We start from the raw sequence: 18,702 nt of genomic DNA, 5'->3' as shown, positions 1-18,702 counted from the left end.
GAAAACAGCCTAAAAATTCATTTTCCAATATTTTCTGGACAGCTGCATGATGATTGTTATCATTCTCTCTTCTAAGCTTAAACTTCTAAAGTAAAAGAAAAGAAAAGCAAAACTGGTATTTTTGCGTGTAACCGCCGCATTGACGCAGATTAAACAGTGAAAGTTTGTCTTCGTCTCCTTTTAGCCAAACAATAACCCTTTCCCCTTGTCTGGAGTGCAAAAACAGATCAACTTCCCTCTAGACACTTCCCATTTCATGTGGCTACACACCTCAAGTTGGTGTTAATTCGACACTGTTTACAAGAAACCGACGACTTGACAGCAAATCTCATTACGCATATTTCCATCCAAATCAAAATATGAGCGTCTAACTCAATGACCCACTTTTATCATATCCATCTACCGTGTGTGTGTTACGCTGTTTATCTGTGGAAACAAATAAGCTCGAGTTCGCAGAACTTCATCTGGACGACAATGCGGCTGAATAAAAGTGAAACAACACTTGGCCTCGTGACGCAGGTGAAAGATCATTTTAAATACCACGAGCTGAAGGCAGAAAGAGAAAGACAGACAGAAATGACTCATTGCCCTTTGGACTAATTTAACACTGTAGAGGTTGTGGACTCATACTGACTGACCTTGAAGGCCCAGTTTCACTCCCACCAAACTTAAATTCTAGTCTGTGAGGTCCACTGAAGGGTCAAGGCAACACGTCATCTTCATTGGACTGTGAAGAACTGGCTAAAAACGCAGAGCCGATCCTCCCTATACGCACACTACGCAAATTACTCAAGGCCCCGCCTCCCCCTCGTGTCAAAGCGCGTCAATCAAAGTTTACAACTATCCTTCTGGTCACGAAAAGAGAGACTGATGCTGTGTCCGAAATCACCCCCTACTCACTATATAGTGGACTATATGTGTCCACTTTACCCCTGATCTCACTCCAAGCTTTTGACTTTGACTATATTAAAATGTTGATTGGCTGGACATACTGGTCAATTTGGATGCACATCCCTTAGTAAATAATAACCATCAAGTATCAATTATTGCTTTTATCATTTAAAACACAAGCCATTTTATATTTGATTAATTATCAGTAATTAAATTTGTATTTTTAAATTTTGTATAAAATATGTCTATTTCTGATATCAGGAATTACATTTTCATTAGTACTAACTAAATGAGGGAGGATTGTAGTGGGAGAACTGGTGTGTCAGGTGTGAAAGGCAAATGGTTTACATGGCTCATGGGTCAGGTAGGAACGCCCCTTAACAGATTTTTGGGTAACGCTTCCTTTTACAGTACAGTACTTACTAGGGCTGTCAACTTTAGTCGTTTAGTCGACTAATCGGTCGATGCCGTCTTGGTCGACTGACATTCTTATTGGTCGACCAGTTGCATTTTTTTTTTACCAATAGAAAGAATTTTTCAATTATTTACTCGTTATAAGGAGTTATTTATTGCTGTATTCTAAATATAATTAGCCTATGTTTTGTCCCCAACTTTAAAATGCTTTAATACACTCGGGAACCGCACCTGTGGCTGGGTTGGGATGCTGTATTCATTCAGTTAGAACGCTGCTTGTTTTGGCTTTAGTCGACAAAATGTCCAGGAAATCTAAATCTTTTGTCTGGCTGCATTTTAAAACAAAGACGCCAAGACTGTGGAGGGAGGCGATCGCGTTGCTCCATTATGAGCGCGCAAGTCGCGCGCCTACATTCGAAATCAAACTTGAGCAGCCTTTTAACGGCTATATCATGCTGACTCAATAGATTGTGTTTTCTTAATGTTTTCGTTTTTATTTGTACACTTGACGACGCATTTGAAAATAATGCAACAAAACGAAAATAAACCTATACGCGGTCCTACAGGCAATTATTAGGATTGTTTTTAAGTTATTTGGGTTTTTTGTGTGTTGTTTAAAACGCCTTGATCGTCAGGACGAAAGTTAACCCATAGCTTTGAAAGTAAAGAAGAATATAAAGCCTGTATAAACGAGAGCTTTTGTTGGGATTTTTCATTTTGGCAGATAGCAGTTATATTTTTTTGCAGCGTGTGGTGTGGTCAGGTGCGCGATTGTGACTCTTACTAATAGACCTAGGACAGAGCTCTTCACTTTTTGCAGTTAAAAAAATCACTTAATTTTCAAAGAAATGTATTATTATTATAGTTTTATTTATTTGTGATGTTTTTTCGTTGTTGTTTTCTAAATGCTCAATGACAATTGTTTAAAAAATGTTTAATCAAAACATCACGTTTTTTTTTTAGTTGACTAATTGTTGCGCAGGACAAGACTTTGGTCGACTAACGATTTCTTTGGTTGAATACAGCCCAGTGTACTTATCTAGAAAGTACTGGCTAATATAAGGTAAGTACATGGAACAGGGATAGGTTCAGGGTTAGTACTAGTTATTAACCAGCAATTGTAGTTAAATAAGTACATAGTATTTACATGGGTAACTGGACTGTAAAAGGAAGCGTTACTGATATTTGCTTCCAGGGAGGTCAGGATCGGCTCTTAAAACGTCATCACGCCACTTTGGACATAATGTTCTGACATCAGTCCAAAAGCATCATTCATGACTCACCTGTTCTTTCAGTTCAGTGAGCTGGCCTGACAGGTTGGAAACGAGCTTCATGGTGGATTCAAGCTTCTCCTGAAGATTCCTGATCTCGTTCTGCTCGCCCTCGGCATCGCTGCTAACCAGAGACATGGCCCGCATACGTGGAAACCAGTCCAAGTTGTGTTCCTGTTGGAATATTATTAGACGTTAGTGTTTTTGGTAACATAATCATATTGTAGTGGGATTTTAATTCAGTAAGGATGCATTAAATTGATTAAAAGTGACAGTTAAGGCATTACATGTTATAATTTTTTTCCATTTCAAACAAATGCTGTTCTTTTGAAATGTCTAGTCTTTAAAGAATTCTGAAAGTATCACTGTTTCCACAAAACTATGAAGCAGCACAACTGTTTTCAATAAGAAATGTTTCTTTTAGCAGCAAATCAGCATATTATAATGATTTCTGAAGGATGATGCTGAAAGTTCAGCTTTGCATCTATTATAAAATCCATAAAAAATCGTTTAACATGGAAAACAGTTATTTTAAATTTGGCCAATAATCTTGATTTACAATGGGGTTGAATAATTTAGACTACAAATGTATATATATACGCACACCTGCGTGAATTTGAGGGACACTGACTTCATACATCCACTAAAAATCACTGCACAATTGGCTTGTTTGATATTTTGCCATTGAAAGCAAGTAAAGTCTGTCTGTATATGAACTATTGAACTCTCCTAGATTTCATCCACAAACCATTCTTGAAGTCAAACCCTGACTAAAGGGGTGCTTGAAGTCATGTCTTCCTCCATCTCACATTCCCTCTTTGTCTATCCGTTCATAAGTGTGTGTGTGTGTGTGTGTGTGTGTGTGTTGACATCAGACAAAATTCCCTATGTGTAATATGATTACAGAAAAGGAAGGCTGTATCAAAGTCACATGAGCATGGGGACAACTTCACCCTCAGATAAAAGCTTCAAAACATTGAGCACTATGTTTCTCCATAAGTGGCAAGCAATTATTTAACAAGGGGGAATCTACCATTCTCCTCGATGAGATATTTGACATTAAGCACACTAATTTAAACAGCCAAAACAACTTCAAAGAATACAACATGGGGAAATGTGGCCGTGGTACCACAACTTTCCAGCAAAAATACCATTTAAAGTTCTTTGCTAAATAAGTTTATTAGCAAAATATCCCACCACAAAGTGTTGAGTCCAGGTTGCACTCAAAATGGCATGGTCTCAAAAACGCAACAGTCATCATATTTTGCCGCAGGACAGCAATTGCGAGTACAATTTTGCAGGAATGCAATATGAAGACTGTACAAAGGAACATTTATCTTTAGCAACATTATGAAAGTATTTAGCAGCCACAACAATGCAAGTATAACCATAGATATTAATGGGTACAATATGCCCATTTATGGGGGGACAATAAATGTATATATAAAAATATAAATGTAAATGTATTTATTTACGTTTACATTTATATTTATTCATTTAGCTGACGCTTTTACGATTTGAGTGTGTTTTAAAATCTAAGTTAAAAACCTACCTGTTTTCACTGGCCTACAAGTGTCCTTGATTTAATGTTGAATGGTCAAATTGGTGGTTTCGATGTAAACACCCCCCCCCCCCCTTTTTTCTCATTAGTTTTACGGTCAGTCTTGTTTTTTTTTTTTTTTACGATATTTTATTTCTTCTGTACAGCACAATGTTCAACTACTGTTGTTTTTATTGTGCTTTATAAATAAAAGTGGATTGATTGATTGATTTTATCCAAGGCCAATTATAATTGCTATAAATATCAGAGGTCGCATGCCTCTGGAGCATCTAGGGGTTAAGTGTCTTGCTCAGGGACACATTGGAGTCTCACAGTGGATTCGAACCCGGGTCTCTCACACCAAATATCCACTGCGCCATCACTACCACCACCAAATTTATCCAATTTGGAGAGCGTTTTCAAAAAGTCTGTTAACAAAAACACTATCAATGTGGACGGAAGGCCAAAACAGAGAAAAAAAAGATGCATTTTCAAATGAAAATGTATTAGTGTGGACTAGGCCTTAGAATACCTTAGAAAACACAGACACCATAACAACTGCACTTCGCAAACTTACTAGATACCACCCAGACAACCTAACAATTGCATAGTGACACTTTAAAAAATATTTATAATACCTTAGCAATTAGATAGCAGAATAACTTACTGTAGCATGGCTGAGGTTTGCATAGGCAAGAGAATGTGTATATTTGACTTTTTCGGTCATTTGAATGGACTATGTCTAGTACAAACAGTTCTTAACAAAATCCTTTAGTTGCAATATCTCAAAATGGTTTAATAGTACAACAAGTGCTTATTGACAGCAGCGGGAGTGACCAGAGACCATTGCGATTGCAGAATGTCTGACTTCTGACTGGTGGGAAAGTTCAGATCCAGCTCCTAATAAGGACGAGAGGGATACTAACAGAAGGAGGGAAAAGGGGATAGTTACATTACAGAACGCTGGAGGGGAGAGGGAGAACAGCCAAAGGACACTTCATTCTCTGGTCATGCATTTCCTTTTCTCCTCAAAGTTGAACTGCTTGCACATAAATACACAAAACACATCAGTGTTTTTAAAATGAACTCTTGTCTGGAAAGCCCAGACAAGAGAGGATTGTGAATTCAGTGAACATATGCTAAAATATATGTTATTCTCTCACATTTCTAGAAACACTGCTTGGAATAACTTGAAATGTTTTAGCACCAGAGTTGTAGTACTCGAGACTCGGACTCGTCTCGGACTCGGTCTCGAGACCATATTTTAATGGTCTTGGTGTTGTCATGGGCTCGTGTCCATTTGGACTCGGAATTGACTCGTACTCGAACATTTTTTTTTTAGGACTCGGAATTATTCCCGAGTCCACTCGAGTTCAATTAAAAATATTTTTCATGATTATTAATGTATGTTAATAAAATATTTCTTTAAATTGATTGACACGCCCAGTGATTGGTGATTTTCTAGTGCGCAACTGTGCATGACAAATTGTAATAAAATTACTTTTAACACCACCTACTATGTGGCCTTTTTACCCTAAACTGATCATATTTTTTAAAGTCTAAGTAAATTCAGTAAAAAAAAAAAAAAAAAAAAAAGATTTCTCTAAGTAAATAAAAGTAAATTAGGTAATCAACCCTCACTGGTCTCGGTCTCGACTCGGACTCGACCGTCTCTGGTCTCGGACTCGACTCTCTATGGACTCGGTCTTGACTCGGACTCGACTCTCTCTGGTCTCGGTGTCGACTCGGACTCGAGTGAGGTGGTCTCGACTACAACACTGTTTAGCACACCATAGGACTATTTAAGTGAACTACAACAGCAGTCTAGCATCTAGTGATGACTGTTTTCAAGCAGGTCACCTAAATGTCCGTCATTGGTCAATTAGACAGATAGCCCCGCCCCCGCCTCAAAATAACAGCATTGGTTTAGCCATAAAATAACATTTCAGGCCACTCGAATAAACAAAGCAATATTTGAAAAATATTTTGAAAAGAAATATTTGTCTACCCACATTAGGAGAAAGTAGTTTTATACACAAAATACTTGTTTGGTCACACTTTAGATTAGGGTCCGATTCTCACTCTTAACTAATTATTAACTACGAATTTTGGCTCAATATATAAAGCTTATTAATACAGTAGTAAATAAGGTAGTTGTTAAGTTTAGGTATTGGGTGGGATTAAGGGATTTAGAATATGGTCATGGAGAATAAGGCATTAATATGTGCTAATAAACAGCCAATATCCTAATATGCATGCTAATAAGCAACTAGTTAGTGATATTTGGACCCTGATTAAAAAGTGTTACTGCTTCAGTCAAAGTAATTGTGAGATAAAAATTAAAATACAAATTAAATCCAGTCACAACATCTAAAAATAAACACTTCCCCTGTACATTTATATGAACTTTAACCTAAAAAAAACTTCATCCATATGTAATTCAGTCAGCTACACACTTGTGTGCATGTGTGTGTGACAGAAAGACAGCAGGTGCACAGAGCAGAGAAGTCCCCTTTGCCTCTGAAATCTCAGACGGGCCGCGCGCACACACTTCAGACAGACAGTTCCACTCGGGCGCAGGGGAAAATCACAGGTAATGCTCTCACTCATTCTGAGAACAAGAGAGGAGTGCGTATGCACTCACTTCCTGCTGCCACAGATGTTGAGGTTTGTGTTTACCTCCGCCCACAAACACTGTCGTCTGTGCATGGAGCCAGCTGTCAGCCGGTTTCGTCATCGTCATCGCAGTGGCACACACAGTTATCTCTAATCAGCCCTGGATTGCAGCGAACACTGCACCGCACAGAGTCTGTCAAATGAGGAGATCAACGTCACCCACGCTGTTCAGACTACCACAGTTCCTACCGGCCCAAAACACGTACAGTATATCGCATAGACCGATGCCCTATAAATTCAACATTTTTTTAAGGGGCACCAATATATATAATATATATATATATTATATCAAAATAGTTAGCTATACAACTACATAAAGGGCCATCTCTAGAGTGGAGAAAGATTGTGATGATATAAATATACATTATATTAGGGATGCACCGATATGACAATTTTGGCCATACCGATAACCGATATATTGGCCAATAAATCAAAATCCAAATTTTTAGACAATTTTTGAGAGTCTGATTATAAAAAAAGTCTCCTCATTAAAAGCCAAGATACAAACACAATTGTGATGTTCTTATTTTAATGTTGTGTAGCTGATATGACAGACTTGCGCTGCACATTTTGCACTTTCACTGGATTTTCCTTTTATTAAAGTGATTTAAATCGTATTTCAAGTAATTTAAAGGCATCATGTTTAATAGTGCGCATCTAATGTCCCTCAGCAGAAGGAAATAATACATTATTTATCGGCTTTTAGATAACGGCTAAATGTTCTTGTTGGGCCGATAACGATAACATTAAAAATGATCATATATCGGCCGATACCGATAATGTGGCCGATATATCGTGCATCCCTACATTATATACCTTTTGTACATATATATATATATATATATATATGGGCTGTCAAAATTCAGATGAATTGTTTTCAGTTTAACATGTTAAAATATATAGCGCAATTAAAACATTGTTTTTCTGTCATCCTTTAGCTATGTTCCTGTATATGATCATATATTGATTCAAGTGCCGTTAAACCATTCAACCGCAAAAAAAACAACAAAAAAAAACCAACTCAAATCTGTACTGGCGAGCTGTTAGTGAAGAAGCTCTCTGTGAACAAATGCCCGAAATTAGTGTCACACTGAGTTCCCATTCACGCTTGAACGGACAAAAACACACAAAATGATGTCAAAATTCTCCTTTTGACGAGTTTCTCCATAAGCAGTCTTAAATGAAGTAAAAAGTGTTAAATGAACATAAAGAGTCAGGTCTTAAAGTGACAGTATCCTAATAAACCTGCTGCTGTGATTGATGTCTGTCATTAATGTCAATCAAAGAACAAAAGATCACTTACTGCTCTTGACTGAATGACTTTTGTAGCTTTAATAAGGATTAATCTATATTCAATTTATAATTTGCGCAGTTTGATTATTCAATTTTCTGTTAGACCTACCTGATAATCTTAAAGCACTGCTTACATGGGTCAAAAACAATGAAAACAAGACCTTTTTTTGTAGAAACAAAAAACGTTAGTGTTGAGATTTATTAAAGGCACAGCTAAATGTGACATTTATAACAATGAGTTTATGTTAAGATTTTATTTAAGTGACATTAAAACAAAGTTTTTATACATTTTTATATTGACTCGAAAAAAAGATTCGTGAAGACCGTTTGGTGCCTAGTGAAGTCTATTATATATTATATGGAGATTCGATGACATGGGGGTGAGTAAATTATCAGCAAAAGTTTTTTTTTTTTTTTTTAAAGTGAACTACTCCTTTAAACAAATATTTAAAATGTTCTGTCTTTCTGTTGTTTCTACATTATTTCTTGTTTTTAACTTAAAAGTATAACATTATAAAAAATTAAAAAAACCTGTATGTTATATCTTATTAAAAAAATTTAAAAAAAAAGAAAAAGCTTTGAAGAAAAGGTCACATAGTATCTACAACCAGACGTTGGATCAGATTTTTTCTTCTTTCTAATTAAATGTGATTACCGGCATTAAGATACACAAAACTTTAAACATATTTTTAAGCTTTTTTGGAATATCCGAAAATAATTGTGCTGAAAAAGAAAAAAAAAGAAAGAAAATGTTCTTATAATGACAAAAATTCTAATTTTGTTATTGTTTAAAGAAAAACCATCATTTATAATACCGGGTGACTTCAAGCTATTTCAAATGATGTCAAATTTAAAAATGGAATAAAAACCAGCGTCTCTGATGCAGGATCTAGTGACGTGAAGAGGATATAGTGACATGTCTACATCACGACTTACGCTGAAATACTCACTTCCTCTGGTCTCGCTTCTACAGAAACGAGAACTACAACTATATATATATATATATATATATAAATTCCTTAAAACATTAAAAGGGTAGTTTAAAATACACATGGACATTTTGAAGAATGTAAGTAACCGAACAGTTTTTGGTTACCATTGACTTCCATTGTATGGAGAAAAAAAAAATCTCTATGTAGCACAGATGCAAGAAACATGTTTGGTTCGAGATGACTCATTTTTGGATGAACAATCCCTTTAATGTAGAAATTACAACAGCGCTCATTCACTTTATCCGGCACAGCAGGAAAATGGCAAGTGAAACATATCCATCTTTTATTTTTTTACCCTGCTGCTTTAGTTTCACGCTTGTTAGGGTGTGTTTGTGCACGTTTGTGCGTCCGAACCGGCCCCCTCTCAAACCTCTATTTCCTAAGCTTTGTTTACACTTGACAGCATTGCCAGTAAATGTGTGAGTGCTCTAGCCACATCAATTTCAACTGTATCTGCTGCTTCAATGGAAATGAGGGAAGTGTGAATTTCATTACTAATACCACAAGAGCCCACACACTAAGACAGGATGCTCTGTGGTCTGAACGGCAACAACATCTTCAGGTCCTAAACGGGACCCGAGCGTTCACGCACCGCTTCAAAGCGTGACAATTATGACCAACGTCATCACGAAGATAAGAACAATATTCACAGGGGAAAATTCACAGGGGTTCTACCTACAGACTTGCTTGATCTAACCTCAATTACCTGAATGAAAGTAGACGATCAAACAGATAAGGTCTTTCCTTACAATTAAAGAAAACTATTTAGGTGCACTTCATTTTAGGTTGTGTAAATGCTGCAGGAATTACATATTTTTGTCAGCTAACCCAAAAGTTGAATTGCAACAGGATTTGTCCATTGGCTTTTGGACTAAAGTTCAGTTTACTCAGTTTAAGATTCTTACATTTTTTTGTTCTTAAAGTATAATCTTCACAAATAAACACAACTTTTATGATTTTTTAACACCATCGGCAAAAGAGGTTAAGTTAGGCTATATAAATGAATAGGCTATAAATGAAAATCAAAAAAATCATTCAGATTGATTTACAAGAGCAAGAGTGTGAGTATAAACAAAGTCCCGTTAAGACAAGTCATTTCACTCGGCGGCCATCTTTGAAACGCCTCTTTGAATGGGGAAACATCAAGCTCTCCAAAATTGTTCGCCAAGCTTACGGTTAAATTTCATATTTGAAATTACCAATGAAACGACAACTTCTAATTAATGTTTTGCAGTGGAAGTGTGCGTTTGACAGTTTCTATAGGAACCGGATCTTCAAACGGCAGCTGCAGTGACGCAACGACTTTAGCAATCGCGATTGGCTCTTATTTAGAAGGCGGGACTTATTCCACCATATTGAGCATTGCACTTTCCCCCATTCAAAACAATACGAGTGACGAGTCTTTTGTTATTCTAAAAGGCCGTGTGTCCACCAAAGCGTTTTTAGCCAGCCTAAAACGCTAGCCGCTCTGAAAATGCCTAGCTGTGGGCTCTTGAGAGCGTTTTGGCGGCGCAGCGTTTCTTCAGTTGAGACGTTTCGTTGCTATGATACAGAATATACACAGCACAGTTTACTTTTAACAGATTTCGATAATTTGTTTCATACTAAAAAATTTTCAACCATTTTGTTCGCTCTGCTGGTTGATGTCGCTGTTCAGAAAGCATTGTGACAATTGGTCAGTGTGGTATTAGCCCCGCCCCTCCTCCACTGTGATTGGTTGGCTGGGTCAATAGTGACAGTGATGAGTGCTGCGTTTCACCCAAAGTTGAACATTTTTCAACTCTTGGCGACCAGTTAAAACGCCGAGTTCTCAGCGCTTCAGCGTTCTAAAAACGTTACGCTAATGGCGTTCTAAAAACATGCCGCTCCCATTGAAAACAATTGAAAATATACGCCAGGCGCATGGAAAAACGTGACACGGCCTTAGGCTGTAAAAGTGGACTAGTGAGTAGATGAGTTTTTCAGTTTGGCGTGATGACGCTTAAAGTCCCGACAACCTTTGCAGTCCAATTTAACCAATTGTTAGCAACTGCCATTTTCAAGACATGCAAAAGCTTAAAAAAATCACAAGTGGGATAGTAGAATTTAGAATAGAGCTTGTTGACTTTATTTCAGGCACTTAACCAAAAATCCACTGAAAAAACCCATTGACTTCGAGATGAATTATTCAATTGGAAGTTCAAAAATGCTAACTTGTTTCTAGGTTTTAGGATTCCCGCATCTGCTCATTCAGTGCAATTCATACATTTCTTCCATTGTCCCTATCACTTTCTATCCTTCTCTTTACTAAATAAAGTGATAAAAGTGACTTCATATGTTTACTAGTCAAATATGGCTGTACCAACCTCAACCTGAAGCTCTACCCAGCATGCTCGGCTTTTTTATCACCTTCTCACAAGCCACAGAGTGAGACCTTTGCATTGTCTACTGATGCATCACAAATGACTCTATCCTTTGTTGTCAGGTCAAAGGTTTCTAATTTTCAGGAGACCTTAAAGGGCACCTAATCCCAAGTCAGGTGATTCCTCACAAGACCAAGTGGACAAACCATCAAAATGCACCACGGAGGTCGGGAACTGAGCCAAAAGACACCACCCAGATCAGAAACCGTGTCAGAAACCCACCGCTGCGCCATCTGCGTCAAGAGAACAACCACTTGTGCAGAAGGGGCTTTCCTGAGCACTGCTCTTTCACTAAAATTACTCAAAAGTCACATTAAACGCTATTTAAGTTCCATGTCATTGCATTAAGCAAAGCATATGATGACCTATAAAAAGGCAATAAAGAAAAAAACAGGATGATTAAATGAACAACACAAGTACCCTCATTTATTGAGTGATTCACTAAAAGTGTTATTCTGAGAAAAAGCCCGTAGTGCTTTAAGAAAAAGCTCCTTTTTCAAAGAAACGCATGCATACAAAGGCATATACACATTTAGCAATCATGAGGGGAACTCCTGCTCCTCTGGTCATCCAACTGAAACGAGCCGTGCGTGTGTGTGTGTGCGTGTGTGTGTACTTTCGTAGCCTTTCTAAGGCTTAACACATTCCTAGCCATTTTCAGACATCTTAAGACTCCAGTCTCAAAGCAAACAGAAGCTCCCGGCACCCCCGAGACACTGAAGGTCACAAAGTTGTGATTAAATAAGTCAAAGAGGAAGGTTGGAAGGTCAAATGAGAGATTTACTATGAGGAATCTGGTGCAAAATTCCTTAAGTACTCCACTTTGTCAAAGGCAGAGTTTAAAGGAGGACACATTCCCAATAGCAAACTAAACCTTTGGGGTCAAACAGGTTCATTTTTGCTAAAAACTAAGGTCTAAAAAGATCTAAGGTTTTAAGAGGTAGACAAGCCTTTGCACAACCAACATGGTATGGGTTTGTCCACATAAATACATCATTCTTTGGAAATCGGATATAAAACGGCTTCTCTGAACTCATGCTACGCAGAGGGGGAAAGAAACTCACAAACCCCATATCAGTGTGCTGTTTGATAGCAACTCTTTGGTTACCTCTCTGTGTGTGCTAGTAAAGACTCAATGTCAACGTTATCACAGTGTTATCTGCCAGATTTCACAACAACAACAACAAAAAAAAACCTTCAGCAGTAAACAAACACATCCAGTGACTCAAATTCGCAGCATGATGCCATTGGCCGATTTTTCTCTCATGTGACTTTGCCCCTAAGGCTCAAATGACCTTATGGTCACTTAAGTTTCCTGCAAGGCAACTGCCGTGAAGAGTTTTAATTCACGATAGTTGCTTGCAATGGTAGAAAATGAGTCATTTTTCTGAGACTTCAAAAGCAAAAATGTAAAAATGATTTTATAAAAGCACCTTCAAAAGTTTGGGGTTGGTAAGATTTTTTTTTTTTAAAGAAGTTTCTTATGCTCACAAAAGCCTGCATTTATTTGATCAAAAATACATTACAAAACAGTAATATTGAGTATCAATTCACAATTTTCAAATTGAATATATATTAATATATAATTTATTCCTGTGATAACATGTCAAATGATCTTTTGAGCTTTGCTTCTCAAGATATTTCTTATTATTATCAATGTTAAAGTCAAGTCAAGTATATTAATATAGTGCTTTTCACAATCTAGATTGTAATTCTATAAAGACATAATAACATATCAAAGACAAAATATCCGTGTTTGGTAGAGCTGATAAATCATTTGAATATCCCCAACTGATCAAGCCAAAGACAACAAAATAGTTAAACAAAATAGTTGTGCAGTTATTTTTTTTCAGGATTCTATGATGAATAGAAACTTAAAAAATAGAAATAGAAAATACAATAAACATTTGTAACATTACAAATGTCTTTACTGTCATTTTTGATCAATTGAATGCATCCTTGCTGAATAAAAGTATTCATTACTTTCATTACCGACCCCAAACTTTTGAATTGCAGTGTGCATAACATCTGTTAAAATGTCATATTTTACCATTTATGGATTCCCTTCTATTGTAATCTGATGTATTTGTATGTTTTTTTTAAAGAAAAGGAGGGACAAGTTGAAATAAATGTTTCAAAATGATGCCAGTTTTTTGAGTTTAACTAGTAATGAACACAGAATATTAATTTTCAATTAATAAATGGTTCCATCATGTGATTCATGCATACAAGTAGGCCTATTTTTTGGGATATTTTCTTTGAGATAACATATTTACCTAAGATGTTACACCGAATTTAAATTTAAATGAAACTTTTCGGAAAAAAAAATATTATTATAATAAAAAATTATTCACATCAACCACGTTCGATTTCATTTCATTTCAAATAAAGTGTGCTGCTGCGTTTCAGATCCCTTACCCGGATCATTTCGGCCACATAGCTCTCAGGCCCTGTGAACTCGGTGGAGTCTTTCACTTTCACAAGCACGATGAAGAAGAGATAATGCCACATGTTGTGCTCCACCTTAATGTGCTCCTCAAACGACACGGTTTTGTTGTCAAACTTGTCCCTCTCCAAACCTGTAGAGCAGAAACACAGTGAAATGAGACTAAAAATGGCGCTTTTTTTGAGGTTGTTGAGGTCAGTTTAGAAAATCAAGATTAGGTGACAAGCTGCCCGGAGAACAAGAATCTTTTTAGGTCAGGAACGTTTTTAGCTCCATACAGTTTACACAGTGAGAGTGAAAACAACCATTTATTCATCTATGCATCTTACGGTTTCAAAGAAAACTGCACTGTATCTGGAAGAGGAAGTAGAACCACAGGGAAACCGTTTGTATACAAGTGCGAATGGTGTGTGTTATGAGCAAATGGAGGTTATGAATCTTGTGATGGTCACAACAAAACAAAAACAATCTAATTTCGCAGCGTGATTCGTTGTCACTTGACGCAACACGTCATCTACTCTCCAGGCGCACGTTTGTGTTCCTGTGTCTAAAATTTACACTGTTGCGCTTTCAAATGTTAATCATGGATGGTGAAATCATCCTAGAGAGGATCTGAATCCCAACAAACTGCAGTTTCAATGTTAATTCATATCAAAACACATGAGTCAAAAACAGCGTTCTTATATAATGGTGGTGTGCACTGTGAGAATTACGATCATTTACAGCTGGTCTCACACTAACACGGTCAAACAGGCCAAGTGGCAACAGGAAGACACTCCACCACCACCTCCACAGTGAGTTATGAGTAAGACTTTGGGTGAAGAGGGGGCGTCCTAATGTTTATACTGGAGCAAAACAAGCGTTTTATGGGCCTATGTAATTTATAGCACAATGGTACATGAAATGAAACCGTCTGTGACTCACTAAAGATAACGGTGTTAAACTTCCGTCTTTCGGATTGTTGGGAAAACAGACATTACTTTATTAAAAAAAAAAGAAAAAAAGGTAGGGAGGAGTTACATCCCAAAAGAGCAAAGGCTCATAAATATTAATTAGGCTGAGCACAAATAATACATGATTTTTTTAACTGTTTTTACTAAAGCTGTCAAACGATTAAAACATTTAATAGCGATTAATCGCATTAATGTCATCACGATTAATAGCACATTTTTTTCTATTCAAAATGTCTTTTGATTTCTTTTTGTCCCATCATTTTTTCTCATTTTAATGCTCTCATCAACATAATAATGCGTTAAACTGACAGCCCTAGTTTTTACTAATAATTTATAATGTTTTAAACATCCTCAACTGGCCTTGTGACATATTTAGCTTGACATGTTCATTCCTTCATCCCATGCCCCTGGTCCATCCCGGGATTTTGTAGGTCAGTGGGTAAATGCCTGGATCTGCAATGAAGCGTTAAGCATAACTCGTCCAACTGGTGGTAACGATTTGTGTATGAAGAGTTTAATGTTCTAATTTGCCCTTAAAATTTGTTTTATTTTAATAAACAACACTTGACACTTGAATACTTGACACTTGAAGCGATAATTTGGGTATTTGAGGTTCAGGGCATGTAGACACTCACCACAAATAAAGCAGGTTGTTTTCAGAACCTCTTCTTTTTTCTGCTTTTCACTTCTGAGGTCAGCAAAAGTATCAATGATGACCCCAAAAATGAGGTTGAGAACGATAATGATGACCATGAAGAAGAAGAGGAGGTCGTAGATCACGCGGGCTGCAAACAGAGGTTCCTACAGAGAAAAGAGATGAAGAACACTCTTAAAAATAAAGGGTTTTCATACCGATGCCATAAAAGGACCATTTATGGTGGATCCCCAACGAACCTTTCATTTCTTTCATTGTTCATGAAAACACTCATCACAGAACAGAGCAAGGCGAGCATTTGAGCTTATAAAACTAAAACTTTATTTATTTATTTTTTAAAAGACTGCTCGTTTCGTTTCGTTAGACCCTTATTCATCGTCTGAAATCGTTTAAAGCCCTTTGAAGCTGCACTGAAACTGTCTTTTGGACCTTGAACCGTTTGGTTCCCATTGAAGTCCATTATATGGAGAAAATCCTGGAATGTTTTCATCAAAAACCTTAATTTCTTTTCAACTGAAGAAAGAAAGACATGGACATCTTGGATGACATGGAGGTGAGTAAATTATCAGCAAAAGTTTTTTTTTTTTTAAAGTGAACTACTCCTTTAATGTGGTCCTCAACCGTTTTGATGGAAGGCTTTCCATTGTACAAACAAAATATTCAAATGTCCCTTATATAAGCTATTTTCCCTCCAATATGTTGTTATATAAGTATGACAAAGTGGCCTAATTTACAAAATATATTTACTAAGAAGTATTTGATTGGCTATTTGAAATGCACCAATCACTGATCATTACAGCATTTTTGTAATCACACTAAGTGCAACTGGAAAAATAGTAGTTTTCTGAACAGTTCCCCATCTGCTATAGGCAGAATAAAAAAAAACAAATACTCTTGAGATGTGGCACCTCTTTAGATGGTTTTCTCAGAACATCTCCGACCCCTCCGCCGCTCCGCAGGCCGTGGCTCAACACGGTGACGATACACATTAGCAGCGAGTCACATGTCCTCTCCTTATCCTCAATCACGACAGCAGCCGGCTGAACTCCCACAGCTGCAGGAAACAGCACGTCAATAAGCGCTAGGCAAATACACACAAAATCTACCTAATCTAACAAAAGGGCTCTGTATGACTATGGAATCATCAACGTCTAGACAGTCGATACATGCAAATGTCAGAGCAAAAATAGTATTTGTGGTAAAATGCTTTCCTAAAAGAGGATCAAAAGTTATCAGATCCTAACACATATTAAACAACATCTCGTTCACAGAGAGGAGATCATTTAAAAACAAGTACTGAACTATATAAACAACTAGCAATCAGCAAAACAGTTTTCAACATTGTTTTAAACGGTTTCCAACATAAATTGTTTTAATATGTTTTTGATCAAATAAATGCAGTCTTGGTGATCTTAAAGGTGTAGTTCACTTTTAAAAAAACTTTTGCTGATAATTTACTCACCCCCATGTCATCCAAGATATCCATGTCATTCTTTCTTCAGTCGAAAAGAAATTAAGGTTTTTGATGAAAACATTCCAGGATTGTTCTCCATATAATGGACTTCTATGGGAACCAAACGGTTCAAGGTCCAAAAGACACTTTCAGTGCAAACTGCATACTGTTCAAAGGGCTTTAAATGATTCCAGATGATGAATAAGGGTCTTGAATTAATCATTTTATTAATTCGTTGAATTAACAAAATGACTCGAAAAAAGATTCGTTCATTTTGATAAATGAGTTCGAACAGGAGAGTCACAAACGTGCATCACAGAACAGAGCGACTATTTGAGCTTTTTTTTTAAATGAGCGATCGTTTCGCTTGATAAGACCCCTATTCATCGTCCGGAATCGTTTAAAGCCCTTTCAACAGTTTGCAGTTTGCACTGAAACTGTCTTTTGGACCTTGAACCGTTTGGTTACCAGTAAAATGCATTATATGGAGAAAAATGCAGGAATGTTTTCATCAAAAACCTTAATTTCTTTTCGACTGAAGAAAAAATGACATGGACATCTTGGATGACATGGGGGCGAGTAAATTATCAGCAAAAGTTTTGTTTAAAGTGAACTACTCCTTTAAGAAACCTTTCAAAAACATAAAAACGACTGTTTTTAGATGGCTGGTTCAAATCCCTAACCATAAATACCATAGGGGCGGCAGTGGCTCATGTAAGTGGTCTATAAACCGGAAGGTTGGTGGTTCAATCCCCAGTTCCACCAGACCAAGTGTCGAGGCTTCCATGAGCAAGACACCTAACCCCAGCTGCTTGTATGGCTGACACTGCCGTCGGTGTATGAATGAGTGTATGAATGGGTGAATGTGAGGCAAAATGGTGGCCATTGGGTCTGTGAAAGCGCTATATATGTAAATGCAGTCCAAGTAACAACAAGTTTGTGCAAAACTGATGATAGCCTAAGTTTCAGAATGGCCCAATCGAGATCTCTCAGAGTTCACTGATGTGCTAAACAAAGTAAGACACATTCAAAGGGGGCAGAAAGGTCATGGGGTGCAGATTCGTTTGGTTTAGACTGGCTGATCAGCTCCAGTGATCAAATTAGGGCAGCTTTACATCTAGAATTTGCTTGTTCCTACAAGACCCGCTCACAAACGCTAATTGTACTGGCCTGGCCTATAACCTCGAAACCAGCATGAAGCTGCTGAACGTTTAGTGCCTGACTGTCATTAACCTCTGACCCCAAACATCACCCCTGTGACATAAAAGGGATTCTGGAGGACGTTAAGTCTCTCCTTTCCTTGTCTCATGACTAACCGTACTACTCAGATTTAACTAAGCGTGTGTGAGTTGTGAGAGTCGGGGTTATGGGGCTCGTACCATCCATCATGGTCTCTGTGGAACAGTTCTCCTCTTTCCGACAAACCGCGCCTGCCAGGAACTCTCCCATCTTACCAGCCGAATGCTCTGAATGAAGAACAAAAAATTAGATTAAAGAAGAAAAATATAAATTACTGTATCCCAAAAAATACTGTAACACAATTATTATCTATATTTTAAACAGCATACATTTTAAGGCAGTATAACAACTACTTTCATATAAAATATTTAAATTGTGATTTACACCAATTTTAAAAAGTTTAGAAGATTTTTTTATTGTTTTTGAAAAAACAAAAACAGCAATATTGTTAAACATTATTATAATTTAAAATGACTG

The 18,702-nt window shown here is 37.1% G+C and overlaps 1 protein-coding gene across 14 annotated transcripts in view; it reads right to left on the bottom strand.

Moving 5' to 3' along the window:
- Positions 1-18,702, bottom strand: part of itpr1b (inositol 1,4,5-trisphosphate receptor, type 1b) — a 127,124-nt gene that overhangs the window by 3,555 nt on the left and 104,867 nt on the right. For all 14 annotated transcript variants that reach the window (XM_039673510.2, XM_039673513.2, XM_039673512.2 and 11 more), the window contains 5 exons: positions 18,366-18,452; positions 16,442-16,587; positions 15,514-15,679; positions 13,898-14,058; positions 2,589-2,750 (listed from right to left, as the gene is read on the bottom strand). In XM_039673510.2, the coding sequence (XP_039529444.2) occupies positions 2,589-2,750; positions 13,898-14,058; positions 15,514-15,679; positions 16,442-16,587; positions 18,366-18,452 (722 nt within the window). The remainder of the gene's footprint in view (positions 1-2,588; positions 2,751-13,897; positions 14,059-15,513; positions 15,680-16,441; positions 16,588-18,365; positions 18,453-18,702) is intronic.

This window comes from Pimephales promelas, chromosome 21, assembly GCF_988280905.1.
Source record: "Pimephales promelas chromosome 21, fPimPro1.hap1.1, whole genome shotgun sequence".
NCBI classification, from domain to species: Eukaryota; Metazoa; Chordata; class Actinopteri; order Cypriniformes; family Leuciscidae; genus Pimephales; species Pimephales promelas.
The sequence above is the reverse complement of the archived record's forward strand: the minus strand, read 5'-3'. Positions and strand labels throughout refer to the sequence as shown.